At 42.0% G+C, this 20826-nt stretch overlaps 1 protein-coding gene across 1 annotated transcript; it reads right to left on the reverse strand.

The window, feature by feature from the left end:
* Window positions 1-680: 680 nt before the first annotated feature.
* GJB7 (gap junction protein, beta 7, 25kDa) lies at window positions 681-7269 on the reverse strand. Its single transcript, XM_009887489.1, has 2 exons — window positions 6576-7269; window positions 681-817 (listed from the first exon to the last, which is right to left on the reverse strand). The coding sequence occupies exons 1-2, from the start codon at window positions 7267-7269 to the stop codon at window positions 681-683; spliced, it is 831 nt and encodes a 276-aa protein (XP_009885791.1).
* Between the last annotated feature and the right edge of the window lie 13557 nt (window positions 7270-20826).

The raw sequence follows: 20826 nt of genomic DNA on the forward strand, positions 1-20826 counted from the left end.
TTTGTAACTAAGTGAGCAAGTTTTTAAAACTGTCCTTTAGTCATTTTAAATTAAGAACTTTTGAACTAAAACTAGCTAGGTCTGCCATATCCAGTTTATTTTGCATAAAGCATTTATTTACAGGAGAGGAGCTGGATAAGATCACATTTCATAGGTTAAACGTACTGACACGCTCTCATTTTTGTAAATTTTAACATCCAGTATCTATGGATGATATTCATATGTAGTTAACTCATAAATATAATAGTTTTCTTATAGCTACATTTTTCATTGCTTTTAATTGGATACAAAGCATTTATGATTCCATAATAAAAATGGAAATGTGAATAAAAATAGTTTGCTACATTGGAGATTTAAAACAATATTTGGTATTAAAGAATCCGTTGTGAATGTGATAGAAAATTAGTAGTGTGGAGCAGTGTATATATTTGAGGTGGTGATTTGTGAAGTAGCCCAGTATTGCCTTAAATAAAATCACATTTCATTTCTTGTTTTATACATGTGATCTTATAAAGGTTATTTTTGTTTCTGTAACTTAGATTGGTGTATAGTTTAATTTTTGTTAAAAAAAACAAAACAAAAAAACTTCAGAAACCGTTTTTGTAAATAGTGGGTTTATAAAACAGATTGTTTATTTTGATAATACCAATTTGGTATCTATCTATAAAATACGTGAGTCCTTATGCCATACCATTAAAAACTGAATAAACAAGGCACTTTCTGAAAGGGAAGTGAGATTGTGATCTTGCAGATAAACTCGGTGGTTGTGCTCTATTGATGGCATGGGCTCCCTCCGCGCTCTTCTGCCTCTTGCTGACTGTACCTGGCAGCACTCTCGCCACCTCTCTCTTTTTCCACACTGGAACGAGCCTCAGAAGCGGTGCCGCTCGTAGTGCCCGGGATTGGAGCAATTTCTCTCTATGCTGCTAACCGAAATGACAGGTATCCAGTTTGTTGAGTAACCAAAAGCGTGAATGCGTTGGTGGGAGCTGTGAGTACCCAGGAATCTTCAATGTTGGTTTTCATGCGGGATTATTCTTAACTTGGATGGGACAAGCCAGCTGGGTTGTGTGGTACCAAAAATTTTTCTTGGATTATTCTCATTACTGGATGTGACCTACCTTCAGTAATATAAAATAGTCTTTATCTTGGGAGAGATTGGCTTGATTTTTTTTTTTTTCTCCTATAAACTTGTCTTGCCATGTAAAGCTTTGCATTAAATGCTACACTTGATTGCTCTTAAGCTATTCACCTGGAATCTTTGACAATTTACTTGAATATCAATGCAGAGGGCGCATTCCTATGACCAAATGAAGTGACTTCTTGTGAGAGTGAGGATTATGTATGAAAAAACAGAAAGGCAACAGCATTTCAACTTGGGCATAGCCTTGGTTTGCTATCTGGTGCTAAATTGCGTACCTTCTCAGAAAGCCCGTGCTTCCATTTGAACGGAGCCCATTCCTTCCTCTCGCTTTCGCTCCCTCCCAAGTGACTCAACTGGCAATTCTGCCAAGTTAGTAAATCAAAGGTGCGGTCTGAGAATGATAAAACCAAAACAAATCCTTGCATTTTAACTCATATGAGAGATGGTTAATAATCATTGCCATGTTCTACCTACCAGAGGCCGCGCAGTCTCCCTGGATGGAGTTGCTGTTGGATGCCAGCCGCGGTGATTGCAGAGCGGATCTTCTGCAGGGGAGAAGAGGGCAGAGAACCTCCTCTGGAGAGGATCCACAAAGTTCGCCTGAAATCTCTTGTTTTCAGATGTACCTAACCACTGCAGTCGCTGTTGACAGACCTCACAACTGTTAATTTTTAGAAGAATTTTGTGTTGTGTAAGTTAAACAGTTTCAACATTGATGTTCCCAATGATAGATACCATATCATTTACAGTTTTTAAACTGAGACTAGCATACAACTATTTAGCTACACAGTGCTATACTAGAATGCTATTTTTAAAAAAAGAAAAAAAAAAGGAAAAAAAATCCAATGTCATAAATATTCAGGAAATAATTTCTGGTTTGGATCTGAATGTAGCGTCTGAATTTCTGAGAATGACATTTTTAATATTGTCTTGTTCTTAGCCCAATTAATCCAATTAAAGTGGGTGCTGTACCAATATAGTCAGTGCCCTCCATGGCACACCCCCTTTTAGGTGGGTACTGACAGCCTGTCCAACAGGTAATCTAGTATGTTGTTTTTTTTCCTTTTTTTAAAAAAAGTATTTTAAACTTAAAGCAGGGGACCAAAGGCAGGGTCTAATTTAAGATGTCATGGACTGCAGAGGGCACTGTGGTTCGCTAAAGCCACCTACAAAAGTTCCTGAGGAAATAAATTTTGGTGTTTGCATTTAGATGTTTTACCGTGAGTGATGTATAAAGCCTCCTGCTATAGCTGCAGCAGAGTGCCTGAGCAGAGAGCTCCTCTGGAGCCCAGAGCCGTACCCCTGTCCTTGGGGCTGCTGGCAGGATGGGGACCAGGGCAGCCGAGCCCAGCTCTGCCAGCACCCCCCAGCCTGTGGGGTGCCCCAGCACCCACGGGTGCTGCCAGGCCCTGCCCTGCCGCCCGGTCCCTCTCTGTCTTCTCCCCTCCCTTTTTCTCCTTCCTCCTCTTTGCCTCTGTCTTCCAGACATGTCACACATGAACCGTGGTCCATTTGAGCAAAGACGCTTTCTTCTAAACCCCTTGGCACCATCAGGAATGTGCTGACTAAACCAGCAGCGATTGCTGATGGGGAAGCAACGAAATCCATGAGTCTGGATGCAGAGTACAGACTGTTTTGAGATTGAAAGACATCTTTGAACTGGCAGACAGCCTCTCCTGTGGTTAACTATGTTTATAAAGAAATCTTACGTTGTCTGAGCCCTAATTCAGTGTAAATAAGAGTAGTGGGTCTGTCCTCACGTATTTTCGGGTGGTCGTTCTGAGCAGGATGGGGGGACTGTTGGTCCTGCTGGGATGTCCTGTCTGTGGCTGATGGATAGTGAGGGAGCGATGCTTGTAAAAGTAATACTGAAAACAGTCGCTGGTTGAGGTGGGGAAAAGTAGTTGGCTGTATCTTTGCAATTAATTTTCCGTGCCAAAGAATTAGTTGGTTGGGGCTCCCACCTGCGTGGGGAGGGACACACTACCCGGGGTTTGGTCTACCTGGGCTTCAGGAGCTCCAGCTCGTGGCCTGCTCACCCCGGGCTGGAGCCTTGGTATGGAAAAAGTGATCCCATTGAAGGGATGGGAAACAGGGCTGGGAACACTGGAGGTGGGAGGAGAGGGAAGAAACTATCAGCAAGTAGGGAAGGGTTTTTTTCTGTGACTTTTTTTCAGACCTCATTTGTCACAAGGCAAGGAGATTACTTGGGTTTTAAAGAAAACAAGGATCTATGTAAGACTTGGATCTTTTAATGTTTGCAGAGATGTTTTGAAATATGAGTGAGGTAAATATTTTTGTATGAATGTGCATTATGTTATTTCTCCATTACAGTATGGGCTCAGATCAGCTTCCTTCCAATTTCCATGTGCTTGAGGAGACTGTACTTTTACATTTTAAAAAGAAAAAAACATAGCACTTGATTTTTTTTTAATTTTGTCTCTTTGAGTGACTTGGAAGTTGAATACACAAAAAAGCCCTTAAACCTTTAGTTTAGGGACTGAGCCTACAAACTCATTGGAACCAAAAATGTAAGAGCAAATGACTTCAGGGATGGATGGATGAGTGAAACTTTAACTGGAGCACAAAGCATAAAGGCAGGGAAAGGGCTGTGGAAGAGGAGGAGTCAGTAAAAGACCAAATGCTGGCCGAGAGCAAGTGTTCAGAAAGTAGCTGAGTTTCTGTTCTCTCAGGTTAAGTAAAATCTGACAGAGCTGCCTTGTGTGATGCTCGTTTCCTTCTCATTAGTGGCTCTGTCAAACACACGGATTTTGCAGCACATGATGTAAAAGCCGCGTGGTGGTTTGCTACGAGTGAGTTGGGGGTTACACAGAGTTGGTCCATAATAATTTTTCAGAATATTTCTCATGTAAGGTACTGACTTTGTCAAAACTGAAGTATCCTCCAAGACTTGAAACCTGTTGATTTTGGATATTTATTTATCATTTCATGGCTGTTAAAGATAGAATTAGAAATAAAACCTTGAATATACATTCCAAAGAATTAAAAGTTCTTGTTTCACAGGAAAATTTTTGGTCTAAGCAGGAAGTTCTGACCAGCCACAGAGTTTTAGGGGATGCTCTAAAACCCTTCAAGCCCTGACTTAATATACTTTTTTATTAGAGAGCAGCTAATGCACATATTTAATCAGAAACCTGTGTTGGCTAAACTGTGTTTGCTTCTCTTCATTTTCTCTCAAATAAACATTGCTTTAAAAAAAAAAAAAAGAATAAATACTTTTTTGTTAATGTTCTGTCTTAAAATCTGTCCTCAATAATTAAAGAACAGTCATTTTGGAAGCATTTTTTATTTTGACAGTGTTGCCCTTGTCTTAAAAAGTGATGCATTGGGGTACAAAAGGGCCAAGATGATTTTGGGGTTTGTTCTCGGTTACTCAGACTGTGGCAGTCATAGTTACACAGGGCTGATGGGCAGTGGGTTTGCTTCGTGCACTCCTTGGTGGGTTTTGTCCAGTAACGGCAAAAGAGTTTCCAACTGCATTTCTGTTGTGAGCCACATCCTGTGTATGTAGAGATTTAACAGAAAACATTCTGAATTCTGTAAAGTGTGTTGCCTTTACAGATAGCCACACTGATTTGGCATCACTCGAGATGTAAAACTTTAACTGGCCACAAGCTGGCAAGCTCGTATTTGAGGGACTGCTGTCGCTGTTCAGTTCAGCAGCAGCAAAGGTATGTTCACCTTTTAGAAAAGTAAGTTTATTTTAGAAAAAAAAAAAAAGGTTGAAAATCACACTCATAAGCACACAGTTTATTCATTAGTTCTTAAAATTAATTCTGTAACTGCTACCCCATCACTCATATAAATAATGCTTTGTAACCAAAGCTGGGTTTTGTTGGACTGAAAAAATAGTTAACGTGCTTTTGCTACTGTTTCCTCCTCTTTATGTTGGCATGAACAATAAAGTCAGTTCAGCATTCAGAGAGCTCTGCTTATCACAGGTGGTGTTTTTCTGTAAAGGGTGTATTTTGGTCAGGCTCAGTACTGATGTATGGCCAAAGGTCTTTCATCCCAGCAGTGGAAAGAGAACACCACCCTGAAATAAGTCTATTAGACTTTTTATTTCTATCGTCTCAGAAGTCTAGGTTCAACAGAAGACACATCTTAGCTAATTTCTGTCCCTTTCCTGTTAGCCCAAGCAACACACGTAACAAAGAACAGAGGTGTGTAGTGTTAAGGAGAGATTCTGAAATTTGTGGGGAGGGAATAGGTGATTCTTTTTTACTGTTGTTTCTTCCAGAGGCTTTTCGTATTTGGATTTCATATGTTCTTCTATGGCAGAGAAATCTGCTGAAGGGGTAGCAGTATTTTCAGCCTTACTAAAGGAGCCAGATTCCAGGCTACAGAATACTAGGACTACTGGCTACTGTTTTGCCATATCGTGCAGTCTACATTTCTGTACTCAGATCCTAGGGAACTGGGAATGATCTTTTCCCTCAGATGCCACAGCCACAGAGCAAAAGAAAAGTCTAACGACTCGGGAGCTGCCTGGTGCAGGTGACCAGGAGTCAACTCTGGTATATACTGCCTGCACAAGTTTGAGCCAATACCTTTTCTTAGAGGATGCATTCTGATGATAAATACCCTAAAATACCCTAAAAACTGTAAAGGGCTCAAATACTTCCAGAAGGAAATGCTCCACAAATAGCTAAATAACCAGGTCTGTCTTTATCTAAAGGTGTCTACCTCTATCTAGAGGTATCTATAGATAGATAGAGGTATAGATAGAGGTATCTACCTCTATCTAGAGGGGTCTACCTCTTCTTATTTTTGTCTTTTTTTTGAGGTGTTTTAAAAATTCCCAGTGGAATGGGCTTGTGACCATGCAGCTCACTTCATGACACCAGCAGCCACCATATGCCAGTGCTTTCAGATCACTCTTTCAACAGTTATCAGATCCACCCACCTGACAAAGGCTGTACATCCCCTTACCGTTCAGCAAGTTAATCGATCCCAGGTTCTTCCAACTCTGCATGTGAAAAGCCCCTTTTTGCTTGTACCAAAGCAATTTTGTGTAATACTCAAAACACGACTGTTTGAGCAATTGTTTCAGCATGATTTATCATAAGCATCTGTGTTTATATTAAAACTTTATGGAATTTTCAGACTTCTACACCTCTTGTTTCAACATGAAAAGATCTAGATGATTCTATGAATGACGCACATAACGCGACTGAGTTTATCCATTCAACTAAGGGGGAACTAATAGAGAAAAAGTATTTCCTATGTAACTATCCTTTCATTTCTGATTGGAAAAGCAATTTGTCAAATAGAGCTTGTGTAACGGGAAGGTGCTCTCTTGCCTTCTTTCAAGTCAACAGGGAACTTTCTTCACATTTATCTTGCATATTCAGAGGCAAAGACGGGGAGCTGTTGTGGAACTGTCCTGCAGCGGCTGGTGTGTTGTGACCGACAATTTCTGATTTGTGGCAATCGCCTTTTAAGCCTTGACGTTTCTTCGTGTACCTCTCCAGATAACATTTTATGGAGTATTTGAAAATGAGATAACTCAATTCACTTAGATTTAATACAATGCACAGGCATGAAGTTGCCACCAGAAAATAGAGGAAAATCATCTTCTCTGTGGGTTTGGAAATATAGCAGTCTACGGTATTGGGACATGGTCTTATGTCACATTTCACAAGACGTGGTACTTTGAATCCGTTGTACAATTTATAAAACAGAACAAGAAAAACTATTTCAAATCCTGTTTTCAAAATAAGGCTGATAAGGTAAGTGCATAGCAATCCACCATCTATCTCTGCTGGACTTTTATAAAGTTTCTGGTTGCAGTGTTTCTCTCTGTTCTCTCGGTAAGCAACATGAAAAACAACCAAGAGTGAAGGGGTGGAGACTATGATTAATTGCAAAGCCCAAAGTCTGATGTGGGAGACAGGGAAAAAATGGTCAAAGCAGACATTTTCACAACCAGGCTGCTTGATATTGCATTCAAATTCGTGATGTTCATACTTCCAGATGTTCTCTGCAGCCGCAACATAAACCAGTAAGCGGAATATGAACACAACTGCTACCCAGATTCTTCCAATTCCTGTTGAATATTTATTCACTCCACTCAGCAGATCACGTAGGAATGCCCAGCTCATTTTTCTCCTCAAGGAAAGAAGGAAATGCTGTATTAAAGAAACACAAGATCAGAGAGGTGCTTCCTCTTGGGTGAAAAAAAATGAGACGTTCGTTGAAAGTGAAACATAACCAGTAGGTGAAGCAATTTAAAATTATTAAGCATTTACAAAGGAAAACAACAACAAACTGCTCTTAGTTCTGATAATTTGTACCTTCTGAGGCTATTACACAAAATTTATTTGCTGTTAAAATAGATTTTGTCAATTTGGCTGAAGGTTAATCATTCAGTTAAATTGCCCTCTGCAAGTAAATGTACCTGTTCTTCCCACGGGTCTCCTGAGCGTCAGGTGGAGCTTCCTCTGGCAAGTTCAGGCTGGCACTCTGCCACTGAGGGGCTCTCAACTTAGCCCTGTCAGTTATACAAACACTAAGCACAGTCAAATCAGATTTCACTTTCAAATTTATGCATCGGAGCCATGTGTCCCATAATAAGTTGACTACCAAAATGCAAATTGTTTTCTTTTTGTTTGTCTGTCTAACTTCTCAGTAAACTTGCACATGCAAATCCCACTGCCACTGCCGTAGCTGCAGTTAGCACTGATGTATGAGCAAGTTCATCATCTGGGAAGTCTGAGTATGAGTAGTAATCAGCATCACAAAGTTGAACACAGAAGGAAAGCTAAGCAATTCTTTTGCTGTCCCTTGGTTCTGCAGTCCATCATGACCTCTGTCTGTGGCCAGACTTCTGCTGGAAAACAAGGTTATTTGCCTATTTGGGTATTCCTACATTGCTCCCATTAGAGGTGGTGACTTACTTGAGGAGCTGAGGGACAGCTGAAGAAATTAATGTATTGCTGATTTGTACTGGGAAAGATGTTGAATTCTCACGAAGAATGGTTACCAAGCTACTCCTTTGCTGCAGGTAAAAAAGAATAACAGGGGGGATATCAATTGGCTTATATCCTATCAGACATATGCTTTTAAATATGTTTGGCAAGGTGGTGGCTTTTTTCATTAAAGAACTATTTCTGTCCTCCATGTCTGCAATTAGAGCTCAAGCAGAAGGTTAAAGCAAGCTCTTCAAGACATCAGCACTAGGGCTTTAATGCTTTCTAGATAAGTAATACACCGTCAATACATCAGTCTCAAAGGAGCTGAATAGCAAAGCATGAAGATACTACTATGTAATAAAGCACAAGCAAGGAAACAAAACATTCACATGAGCAAGCATTAATACTAACATGTATGAACACCTCTTGTGGGTGAGCTGTCATCTGGAGATTTGAAGCATTTAAAGTCCTAGGACTTTAAGTTGTGCACAAGCACTACAGAAGGAAAGACTTAATTTTTGTTACTCTGAGTACAGCTGTGAGTGGGCTTTTGCTAATGGCCATAAGAACTGCACCATCCCTTTCTAATGTGAAAAGCCTAATGTCACCTATCAATCCATGACTGGAGTTACACCAGTCCTGAGCCTCCAGCTGAACAAATTGGAACAGAAATTAAAGGTATGCTGGGTCACCAGCAAGCCACAAAAATCAGTGGGAACCAACACGGGTGGAAAGCAGGCCATGGAGATACCTAAATCCAGATTAAGAAATTTACCCTGAGGTGAATACCTTCTCAAGGCTGAGCTGCTACTTCCTTACCTGAGCAGCAAGAGGGGTTAGAAATGAAAAACTTTATACCTTCTTTTGCTAATCCCATATTGAGGAGAAGGATGTGAAGGGGAAAAGAAAGTCCTACCCAGAGAAAATGGGGATCAAGAATTTGACTAAAATCTCCAGCAGATGCTGAGCAATAGACAAATTCTAGCCAGCCAGAAGACTGGGTGGATGACATTCCTGCAAAGCTATTTTGAAAGACAGCAATGCATTTTGGTGCCTAAATGTCTGGCAGTGAGGCAGCAAGGTCTCACAGCACTAGAGATGGTTCCTGGTCTATGTGCTCGGTTGATGAGAAACTTAAATTTGTTAAAGGACTGCAGGGTGGGTCTTGTGGCCAGCGGTGCTTCTGCAATCAGAAGTCTACAGAACTCTGGTTACATTTTTCCACTTGCAGCCTTCACTTGATGTTGAGAAATGGTGGTATAGGACAACCTCCAGCCACAAGCCTAAAGGGTCACAGAGCCTGTTTCGTGGTATTATTTGGGTTGTAACTGGCACAACTCCTCTGTTCAAAAGAGCTGGAAATGTGCCTTTAAAAGGTTATGTTTGCTTTATGCACCACTGTTGCTATAGAAGATTGTGGATGTTAACTGATGCTTTTGTATCCTTTGAAAACACAATTAATTCACTGAAGCATTGCAAAGAACATATGGAACGGAAAAACTAAAATGGACTTCAAAGATAAGGAGTTACTCAAGAGACAAACATGAGAAAATTGACTTCATGGGACAGCACAGGCACAGACTAATGAGAGGTTGTTAGCTAAGACTGGAGAAAACGAAGAAGTTATATGGGCTGTATGAAATTCAGAGCAAGGTGAGGATTCAGACAACAAAAGAAGAGAAACCTTCAAGTAAGCACACAATTGAGCAGTAGGAGAAAGATAACAGTGGTATGAAGTTTTGTAACACTAGTTAGTTCTAGTAGCAGTACACGTGGAAGCAGCTGCCAAGAGTTGTGTCAGGGCATGACGCTTTAGCAAAATTATATTCTGACCAATGTAAAGACAAGAGAAGAAAAAATATGATCCAAATCCTTGTAGCCAAAGAGAACTTTCAACCTTAGCATTAGAGGAGGTTTGTTTTGTACAGAATGAATCAAAGGCAGTCGAGAAGGGAAGCTGGCTAAAGAAATTGAGCAGATTGTGGAAAATGTAGATGACATGAATTTGCATCAAGGTAATATCCAATGTTGAGGCTAACAATGAAACACCTCAAAGGTTTAAAAAAGCAACAGAAAGGTCAAAGGGGGATCTATTTGGCATTGTGGACATAAAGACCACAAGAAGACTTAGCCTCTATTGGAAATGACAAAGGAGGCACTAGAGAGTCTTAAACAGTAAAAGAAAAAATAGTTGCTCCAAGTAGTGAAGAAAAAGTTGAATGGAACAAGAAGTGAAGAGCAGGGATTTGAGTTTAGATTTACTTCAACCCCCTGCTCCAAACACATACACACATGCACACCCCAACTTGGAGAAAAGCTGGAGATTAGAAATACGCTGATTTGTTGTATTCATTTGTAGCTGAAGTACTAGGGATGAGCATGAAAACAAGTGGCTGGGCCTCTTCTACTACCAGCCAGGAAATGGAGCAGGTTATCTCTCTTCCTCTTCACATGCATCATTCATTCCCTAGATGTGACTTAAACACACACACCCCACCAACACACACACACACTTTGTCCTGCTCACTAGAGACACAACTGACCAGAAGAGCCTCCACACCCCCTGTTTCCCTCAGATGTAGCAGGGAATTGGTTTCCCCCCTTAAGGCTGTACACATGCTCTGCTGAGCAAACAGAGCAACCTGAATGCACCATTAACTTCTGAGTGTGCTGAATGTAATTTATTGAGTAAAGTGTTTGAATAATGCTATTGTTGTTGAATATGTTCATCAGATAATCATTTCTGTCGTTCAGTGAGGTCCACAGGAGGTTGGCTAATGTGCATTGAGTAATGCATCTGTTGAAAAGCATAGTGCTCAGAGAATTAGTTTACCTAGATTTCAATCAGCTTTGCTAATTTAATTACTTTAAAAGCAGAAAAGGTATCTTTGTGCATAGGAAAATGGGAAAAAATATAAGAAAATGCAAAAAAAAATACTAACTAGAGAGGAAGAGGTGAAAGCATTCAAAGTTAGGGGCACAAAGAGGGCAGGCAGCTCGGCGCTTAGAGAGCAGGCAAATTACAGGAAGAAGGTGCAGTATTATGGGAAATGGAGATGGAACAGTGAGAAATAACTGAAAGAACACGAGCCTGGAAATGGGGGATCTATGAATTCTGTACAAGCAAGGTGAATTATCCTCACAGGCTGAGAGGTGGAAAATCACTTTATTTTTCTGATATAAACATAGGGAGTATTTTGCTGCACCTTCAACTTACCTTTTTGGGGGGGGGGGTTGACAGGAAGACAGGGAACTGTAAATAGTGCCAAAAACGGTAAAGCAGAGAGCAGAAGTAGAAAATCACAGAGGAGGATATAGGATCATAAAAAAGCAGAGCTGGTAATAATCTTGAGATTTCATCCTCTCAATTTTTTTGCAATTTAATCAAAACATCATCGCAGCACCTTTCTTTTAAAATACCAAGGATCATCTCAGTGTTATGAGGAAAAGAAAAAAAAAAAAGAAAAAGCATTGGCACAATGGTTTCCATAAATGATCAAATAAATAACTTCAGATGTTCGATTAGTAACTGCATTTTCCCCTTATTTCCTTTGTTTGCTGATATAAGGAAGTGCGCATCCTTTTTATGGTTGCTGAGTCTTTGTGTTTGTTTCATGAACTACCCACTGTTTCCTTACTGACTACCAGAGGTGTAAGGTCCACAGGCTGAGAAACATTGATTTACTTCATTCTCTGGCCCTAAGGAGGCTTCATTGGGCTTCCTGACAGATGTTTGTTCAGTCTGCTCTTAAATTGATGAAAGGTCCACTAGCCCGTCACCCCAGTGCATCTATTCCAGTGCTCCGCAATTGACAAGGGAGCAGGAAATCTTCTGGGAACATCAAGGTACAGTATAAAAAATCATCCTACTAAGCTGCTCGTGCACTAGCTATTCAAACCCTTGCACATCTGTGATAGGAGCTGAAAAACTATTGTTACAAGTCACTAACCTTGCAATGCCTTTGTTTCTTGTTCAATGGTGAGAGTGCCAATGTAAGGTGATTTCCAGGTCCTTATGAAAGAGCCAATGAGAGAAAACGGAGAGGTTGTAAAAATTAACCTTGCCTTGTTCAGACAACCTGCCTCATCATAAAATGAATAAAGCTGCAATATTAACATAGTATTGATACTCATTGCTTTTTAAGGCTCTTCAGAAACAAGCCAGGTAAAGCTTGACAACCCATGGGCAAACACAGCCCTCCTGGTCTGTGTGCTGGCCAAGGTGTTCACTTCTTCCATGACGACTGCTAGTGGTAGTGCAGCAGAATTTGTGGTTCTCAGGCTGACTGAGCCAAAGGTTTCCCACCTATTTCATCTTTCAGACGCTTCCAGTGGAAGTGGAGATGAATGGCAGATGTAAACATACTGGCAATAGCTTGCTCTTCTCTCACAGATAGTTGAAAAGTAATCTATAGGCACTTTAGATTGAGCTTCATTGGTATAAACTCTTCAATAACCTGTAATAAGTAATGGAGTCCTCTCCTAAAACATCAACAATCTAGGCAGAGAAAATACGTGCTGTGGAGGACATGTCTAGCAGAGAAGGGATGTGGGTTATTCAGCATCACGTAGCACACCAGAGGCAGAGCTAAGAAAAAAGCCATGGTCTCTTACAGCCCAGACCCTTGCTTTCATCTTCCTTAGCTTACCAATTCTAACCTCTCACTATTTCATGCCTATTATTAACTTTTAGCTCCTCAGAGCAAGAAATAAGTCCTTTGGTACATTGGGAGATAAACCTCTGGGTAACTGTGATATTAAAAATAGAATTCCACAAACAATTAAATAGTACTTAAAATATACGTGTGATCTTTAAAAACATCAGCCTAGGTATTTGTTTGCCAACTGACTACAGGAAGGAAAATGAAAGACTAGATGGAAGAGGGCTCAGCTGGTCATTTAGCACTAGACTGGAGCTGGTTGATTTAGCTTTTACACCTGACTTTCGCATAGGCTTTTGCAGTGGCTTGGGACAAATCTACTTCCTCTCTGGGCTTCAGGACCTTAGCTGCCCAACATTCACTTCTCTGAAAATATAACTTCTAAACTACGTCTTCAGTAGGCTTCGTAACCTTAAGCACACTTGGCATTCTTTTTTATAGCCAGTGGTGGCAAAATCCTGTCTTGTTTTGTATTTAGGGAAACCACAGACACCACTTAATAACCCAGCAGCTGCTGAGTGTGATGCTTTGCCAGCTGCTAATTGCTGTGGTCTCCTCCGTAGCAATGAATGGGTTTTGAAAGAAGGCAGACACAGTTCACTGTTTTCTTTGTTACTTTGGTAAACTGTATAATTAAAAAAAAAAATAAACTCAGAAGTAGCCAAAATGACTTAATTTTCTTTTGAAGTCGTGATGTCTATATTTCGCCTAGACAACTACTACTGCATTTCTTCTCACCTTTGTGACAAACAGATAACCCACCTCTCCCATGCTCTTTGGCTGTAAACAAAAACTCCCTCTGCAGCAAACGATCTTCAACATTAATAAGTATTCCTGCTCCATTCAGGCTACTGTTGTAACGCTTTAGTCAACTTGTGAAAAACATGTATTGACTAAGTCAGAAGATTTACACTTGAACAAATGATCAACAGTGGCCACATTACAGTTTGTAACTACTTAGCAGTCACAAAGTTCTGCAATAGTGCAATGAAAAGAGGATTATTATCTGTGGTTTATGGTGGCTGATGGGACACTTTCATGAGACTATTATCAAGCCTGTTTGACATTAGAAAAACAACTTCTCATTCAGTAAAGTTATATTTTATAACAAGAAACTCTAACTTACCTGAGTCTCAGTGAGTGATTACAGCTGGAGCCCGGCTTTCTAGTGGCATTAACAATCAACAATTCATTTCCAAGAAAGGGAGTTACTGCTTTAAGCCTTGGCAATGGAAACTGCTTGCCTCCTAGGTAATACAAACGAAACGAGTGAAACCTGATCATCTCTCCTGGCACACTGTTCAAACCAGAACCATAGTGTGTCTTGTATCATCAGAAAAATACAAGGTAACTACAACATTCGTTTAAAGTCACAGGATTTATCAGCATCTTTTGAGCGCTCATCGGCATCAGCTCTAATGGTGCATGTTTTGTGCTTTCACATTAGCCATGGCACAACCTGAAGACACACAGCTGGGGCACCCAAAGCCGTGGGCAGTGATCAGTGACCCTCTATGTCGCTTGTGCACTTGCCAGCCAAGAAGTCATTTGACCATGTCAATCTTGCATGGACGTGCACAGAAGACTCACCGCAAAGAGTCTGCCTTTCATATGCCGTTCCCACAGGAATGACCTGGAGGATCCAGCTGGCTCCCCAGTTCAGATCCTGCTTCATTACTAACTTTTACCTCACCCAACTTAAGCTCTCTCTTTGATATTCACTTTACTGCAATACCAAAATAGCAAGAAAGGCCGTCATGAAAAACTTCTTGACTCTTAGCACCCCTTTGTAGTATGGCTTCTACATTTTTTTCAGAACTTTGTGCATGAGAAAAACTAGAAACCTCTGTATGGAATTACGGCAACCTTCTGAAATCATAGAACTGACCTAAGAGCCTTAACTCCTGCCCTGTTTGCTCTTTGACATTCTACATCAGATTCGTATTTTGGGTTCTCTCGGGCAAGTAAATTGTCCACTAAAGACAAATATTCTTTTAATCCCACATTACTCCTAACAATACATTACAAAAATGTTCAGACAGGTTTTTCTATTAAAATTTTAAATTACAGTGGGTTTGCCACATAATTGAAGCCTGGGTTTTGTTATTAAAATATATTTTGGTTACTGTACATGCTTATCAATTCCCACATTGGACTAGGCAGCTGGGCCACGTCCCAGCAGAAAGCCCATATATTTTTTAATAACTAAGCAATGAAATAAGTGTTTATGTCCTGCCTTATGCATCTTATCAAGCATGAATGCTTTAGGGGTCATTTTTACCTGGGATGTGGCTATACTGCTGAGTAACGTTACAAAAAAAGCAGAAAGACTGAACTCCTTGCCTCTTAAATGAATTCTTCATGGTATAATTTATTCACAGTATAATTTATTTAGCTTAAACTTACTGAGGCTTTTATCTGGGAATTATACGTGAATGTTCAGCAGTTTTATGGAGAGGAGGGTATCACACAGCCTAACACATGTGCCGGAATCAGGACCTTGGTACTGTCCCCAGAGAAGCTCATGCCTCCAGAGGGTGACTGAAGGTGCCGGAGCTTGGAGCTGGACTGCAGGTAACGCAGAGCCTCCCAGCTAAAGACAACTGTATACTAAAAGACAACTGTAAGGTGCAGAAAATCTGAAGAGCTCCAAATTACAGAGTGTCAGAGTCCCTTACTACAGAGTTCACTCTGTTAACCTGTGAAATTTCTACCATCTGGAGCCTTCCTAGGACCCGCGTTCCCTGCCTGAGAGCTGAAGGGTGCCTAGATTAGAGAGGGCACTAGCTGAAGGATTTTAACTTATCACAGCATAAGCTGACTGGGAACGCCAGTGCTGCAGGCAGAGGTTAGTCCTGGTCTGTGCCCCGACTGTCAATTGCCTTCCCAACTGTATTGCCCTGCTTACATCAGACCGTCTCACCCATCGAATAGAAAAATAAACTTTGTTCTTCTTTTTCTTTTCTTTTTTTTTTTTTTTCCTGGCAACATTACTTTTCAGCTAGACCAGGGAGCAAAATCCGCATGCTCCAAGGCTGAGCAATTCTGAGTCCTCACACAAGGAAGGCCACAGCAACCGCAAGTGAAAACAGGTCTCCTCTTACCCACTCCGTTTTGGAGGTGCCGTCTTAGATTAGCTCAAGTTTGTCTTTAAACCTCACTTTAAGGTATCTGGCTGTGTATGGTTGCAGTGAGCAAAATCAGTGCTGCACTTCTTTTCTCTGCTCTTCTTTTTCAGTAGAAACTTGCTTTTTCTTTCCAGAGGGGGTGCTTTGGGTTTTGATATTATTCTGTTCCCAGTCAGAAACAATTTGCCTGCTCATTAATGAAAGTAGACCTAAACAAAGTGCCTTTCTCCTTCCATACTGAATTCAGTTAAAAAGATTTATAAGCTTGATCAGTATTTGAAGAAAAACAATTGCTTTAATCTTTGCCGGAAAGCACAGCTGGGTGCTTTGTTTCTCTCGGAGACACAGCTGGCTAACAAGTGTTACAGAAGACTTACACATAATGTTATGAAACACAGCAGATTCACTCCAACAGATTTTTGTTTTTAAAATGCACATTGCCTTAAAACTGTTTTGGATTGTCAGTGGTGGGGTCCCAACAACTGCTTGCTGCCACCTGAATACTCTGCTTTCAATGGGAAAGATACAAATGAACGATAGCAGGTGAAAAGCAGCATAAGGGGTCTTGGAACTGGCATGAGCTGAGCAACAACCACACAGAAAATTCTCAATGCCCCTTCTGTCTAGCTGGAGATCTGTTTGTTTCGTCTTCTGCAGTTATGTCCTTAACGTGGCAATACTGTTTCACATGCCTCAGTGCAATCATTGTTCCCCTCACCATTAGCTGTGAGTAAGGTGGAGGAAGCACTTCTAATTCCTAATTTTTGCTTTCCCTTTTCCCCCAGACTTGTTGAGAACAGAAAAAAGTCCCAATTGTCAACTCTAATTAAAATCCCAGGAAACTCACAGTGTATAAAACATTGCAAAAACAGGGCAAAACAGGAATGCAAATACACACTTAGACATCCATGTATGAAAACCCTCACAAACACGTGATGGAAGTTGCCCCTCTCACTACAAGTCACACCAGTGCTGAAGTCCCAATATTGATGCAAAAAGATTTTTTTTCCATCCGCAACAGCTCTGTTACTGTGTCTCTAAAGTAGGGATAAGCTTATCGGTAGCTCGAGGCATCCTATCTTTACTTTGAAGACAATGTGAAGCTCTGTTCTTGTGTGGTGCTTGACATAAGCAGGAGTGGCGAGGTGAATCAGCAAAGGCACGGAGGGATGCTGCTAGTCCCTGGACTGCATAAGCTGGCTATCACACGCTAACGACATTTGCAGGACACAGTGTCAGCTTTGCTCTGTTCCCGACAGAGGCTCTTCTGCAGCTCAAACGATAAGGGGATGCAAGTCTCAAGAAAAGCAGAAACTGCTTTTAAGTTCTGAACGGCCACAGCATACAGCACATTACCGAATGCGAAGTCCCAAAGGAATCTATTTGAAAGGAATATAAATCTCAGTAACAGCCTTCAGTTTGCAAGGCTTTTTTGCGTGGTTACTTTTCAGGAGGGATACTCAGATATTAAGAAGGCGGGTGGCTCAGAAATACCACAGATGTTTACAGTTCTACCCTTTATAGAGTCTCTTCTATAAAAAAATGCCAGACAACTTTATAAGCCTTGATGGATTGAGCATTTCAACATCCTGTTGGGTCAGATGATAGCAACATAATACCCACATTAAAGATAAAATAAGACACTTTCCCACAGTTATAAAGCAAAACTAGAAACAGTAAGCAGTCCAAGCTTTTTTTACTGCGGAGTTAACCTGGATAGTGGTCACCTGCTCAATGTATGCTGAGTACCAGCAACTCACTCAACCCCATTTCTAAGTCCCTCTCTGCTTCTTCTCTTTCTATGCACAAAGCCTTCTGTGCATAAAGCCTTATCCCACAACTCTTCATAGAGAGAACATTTTCTCTCCAGCTGATGTTATTCTTTGTACTGCATATGATTTCTTCCCCCATCAGTGATGTCTGGGTTGTTTATAGGAAAGATGGGAAATACTAGAGAACTAGCAACAATGCTAACCACCGTTATCAGGCAAATGTGTTCTGGGATAAACCCATCTACCACCTGGAAAATATCATTACGACCCTGGCTGACCTTGGGTCAGAAGTTTTATCTGTGTGGATGGGGTCAGTTAATGACAGTAACTGCTGGGAAGAGGTGCATGTGCTGATAAGCAAGTGTGCTTCTCAGCGTGGTGATGGAAAAGTTTTGCATTCCTATATACAATGCGTCAATTATTGAAGGCTGTATGCAGAACATCTCCCATAGTACTGTAAAAACTCCCCCTTCCCTCAAGAAAATCAAGCTACATTCCCAAAAACCAAGACTCATGCAAAAATCCTGTATTGGTTTCTTTCAATTACACAAACATGAAAACAAACGAGAGCAGCAACCTTCACTCAGACCTGACTTTCTACTCAATGGTTTACAAACAGCAGCTGTGTGGCATATGCTGCCAAAACAATAGCTACCAGATTAGCAGATGGTATGTTGTGAATTAAAAATTGACACAAACCCCAGACGTACCACTCAATCCTCTCTTGACACCAAAACTTATTTCCGTACTATTTTTCTCACCTCATGATATTTGCACACAGAAAAAAAAATAATTTTTAGGTACTCCATCTGGATTTAGAAGGGACCAGTTAACCTGCAATATCCTATTACTCTGCCGTCTTAAAAAAAAAAAAATGCAGTTTGATTACTGCAAAAGAAAACATGGAGCAAGAGGTTCTGAGAGCCTGGATACCTCTACGTTTATGTTTGTCCCCCTTTGCCTCCATGGCTGCAATAACCAGACGCTCCACCAAAGTCCTTTCACACACCTTTCAGATATGGAGGAGTGTGAACTGGGTTGGTGAGTCCAGAACTACGTACGTACTAATCCTCCAGATGGCTGCAGCTAAATCTCTGTGGTATTATCCGTCACATCTCACTTCTGCCCACCTGTTACCTAGGAGAGCACGAAGCCAGGTCTCTCCCTAATGCCCAGGTATTGGATTTTCCAAAATTTTAAATTTCCACCCTTTTTTCTAACGTGGCTGAAACTGCCCAGGGGCGTCGAAGTCAGCAGAGACAGAAAGGGAGGCACAAGCAGGCAGATGAGCAGGCACATTGAGCCAGCAATGTGCCCTGGTGGCCAAGAAGGCGAATGGCATCCTGGGGTGCATCAAGAAGAGTGTGGCCAGCAGATCGAGGGAGGTCATCCTCCCCCTCTACTCTGCCCTGGTGAGGCCGCATCTGGAGTACTGTGTCCAGTTCTGGGTTCCCCAGTTCAAGAAAGACAGGGATCTGCTGGAGAGGGTCCAGCAAAGGGCTACGAAGATGATTAGGGGATTAGAACACCTCTCATATGAGGAAAGGCTGAGGGACTTGGGTCTCTTTAGTCTAGAGAAAAGAAGACTGAGGGGGGATCTTATTAACACTTACAAATACTTAATGGGAGGATGCCAGGGGGATGGGAGCAGTGTTTTTTCAGTGGTGCCCAGTGATAGGACAAGGGGTAATGGGCACAAGCTTGAACATAGGAAGTTCCATCTTAACATGAGGAGGAACTTCTTTACTTTGAGGGTAGTGGAGCGCTGGAACAGGCTGCCCAGAGAGGTTGTGGAGTCTCCCGCTCTGGAGACATTCAAAACCCACCTGGACGCTGTCCTGTGCAACCTGTTGTAGGTGACCCTGCTCTGGCAGGGGGGTTGGACTAGATGATCTCCAGAGGTCCCTTCCAACCCTGACCATTCTGTGTGATTCTGTGATTCTGAGATAGGATCGCATAGGCTTTGTTTCCTCTGCACTCTGGGTAATTTTATTAATTTTACAGTTTACAAATAATAGAAAACAAAACACTGCCACAAAGCAGCATTTACATAACCAGGAGTTTCCAGGCGCCTGAAATCTTGAGTTCAGATCTAAATACCAGAAACCAGATGCTTAAATCGCAGTGTATTTCTGACACGCAGAGACACATGTCTGCATGAAACACCCCTTCCCAATCCTGGCGCTTGGGATCAAGGGACAGGGGAATCTCACTGCTTCTCTTTTTTCATTTCCCACTTTAAAACATAGTTGCTGCTAGCCTGAGTACCAAGATTTGCACCAACGGGACGAATCCTGTAGAGCTCTCGGGGAGTTTGCAGGGGATTACCAGGGACTGGCCCTTACTGGGGGCCAACACTCAATGCCCGTCAGCCGAGGCCTGCTGCTGGGCCAGGGGACTCGGGGGGATGGTGCCTGCCCAAGAGCTGAGGAGTAGCTCAGTGGTGAAGCACTCTTCTTCTGACCGAGCCAGCTTCTTCCCCCACTTCCCACTTATTATCTGGAGCTGTGCTTGTGAAGGAAGACCCACAACCCCAGGTGAGGAGCCGGCAGGTCGAAGGAGGTGATTATGCCCCTCTACTCTGCTCTGGTGAGACCCCACCTGGAGTACTGCATCCAACTCTGGAACCCCCAACATAAGAAGGACATGGACCTGCTGGAGCAAGTCCAGAGGAGGGCCATGAAGATGATCAGAGGAGCACCTCTCCTATGAGGACAGGCTGAGAGAGTTCAGGTTGTTCGGTACAGAGAAGAGAAGGCTGTGGGCAGACCTTACAGCGGCCTTCCAGTATCTGAAGGGGGCCTACAGAAAAGACGGGGAGGGACTGTTTATCAGGGATTGTAGTGATAGGATGTGGGGTAATGGCTTCAATCTGGAAGAAGGTAGATTTAGAATAGATATTAGGAAGAAATTCTTTACTCTGAGGGTGGTGAGGCACTGGAACAGACTGCCCAGAGAAGCTGTGGATACCCCATCGCTGGGTATCCCTGGATGGGGCTTTGAGCAACCTGGTGTAGTGGGAGGTGTCCCTGCCCATGGCAGGGGGGATGGAACTAGGTGATTTTGAAGGTCCCTTCTAACCTAAACCATTCTGTGATCCTACGATCTTCCTCCCACACGCCCCCCGCCCGCTCCGCTCCGCTCCGCCGGCCGCCTGAGGGGACGGACGGGGTGGGGCGGGGCCCG

This window comes from Charadrius vociferus, unplaced genomic scaffold (assembly GCF_000708025.1).
Source record: "Charadrius vociferus isolate BGI_N301 unplaced genomic scaffold, ASM70802v2 scaffold185, whole genome shotgun sequence".
Taxonomy (NCBI): domain Eukaryota; kingdom Metazoa; phylum Chordata; class Aves; order Charadriiformes; family Charadriidae; genus Charadrius; species Charadrius vociferus.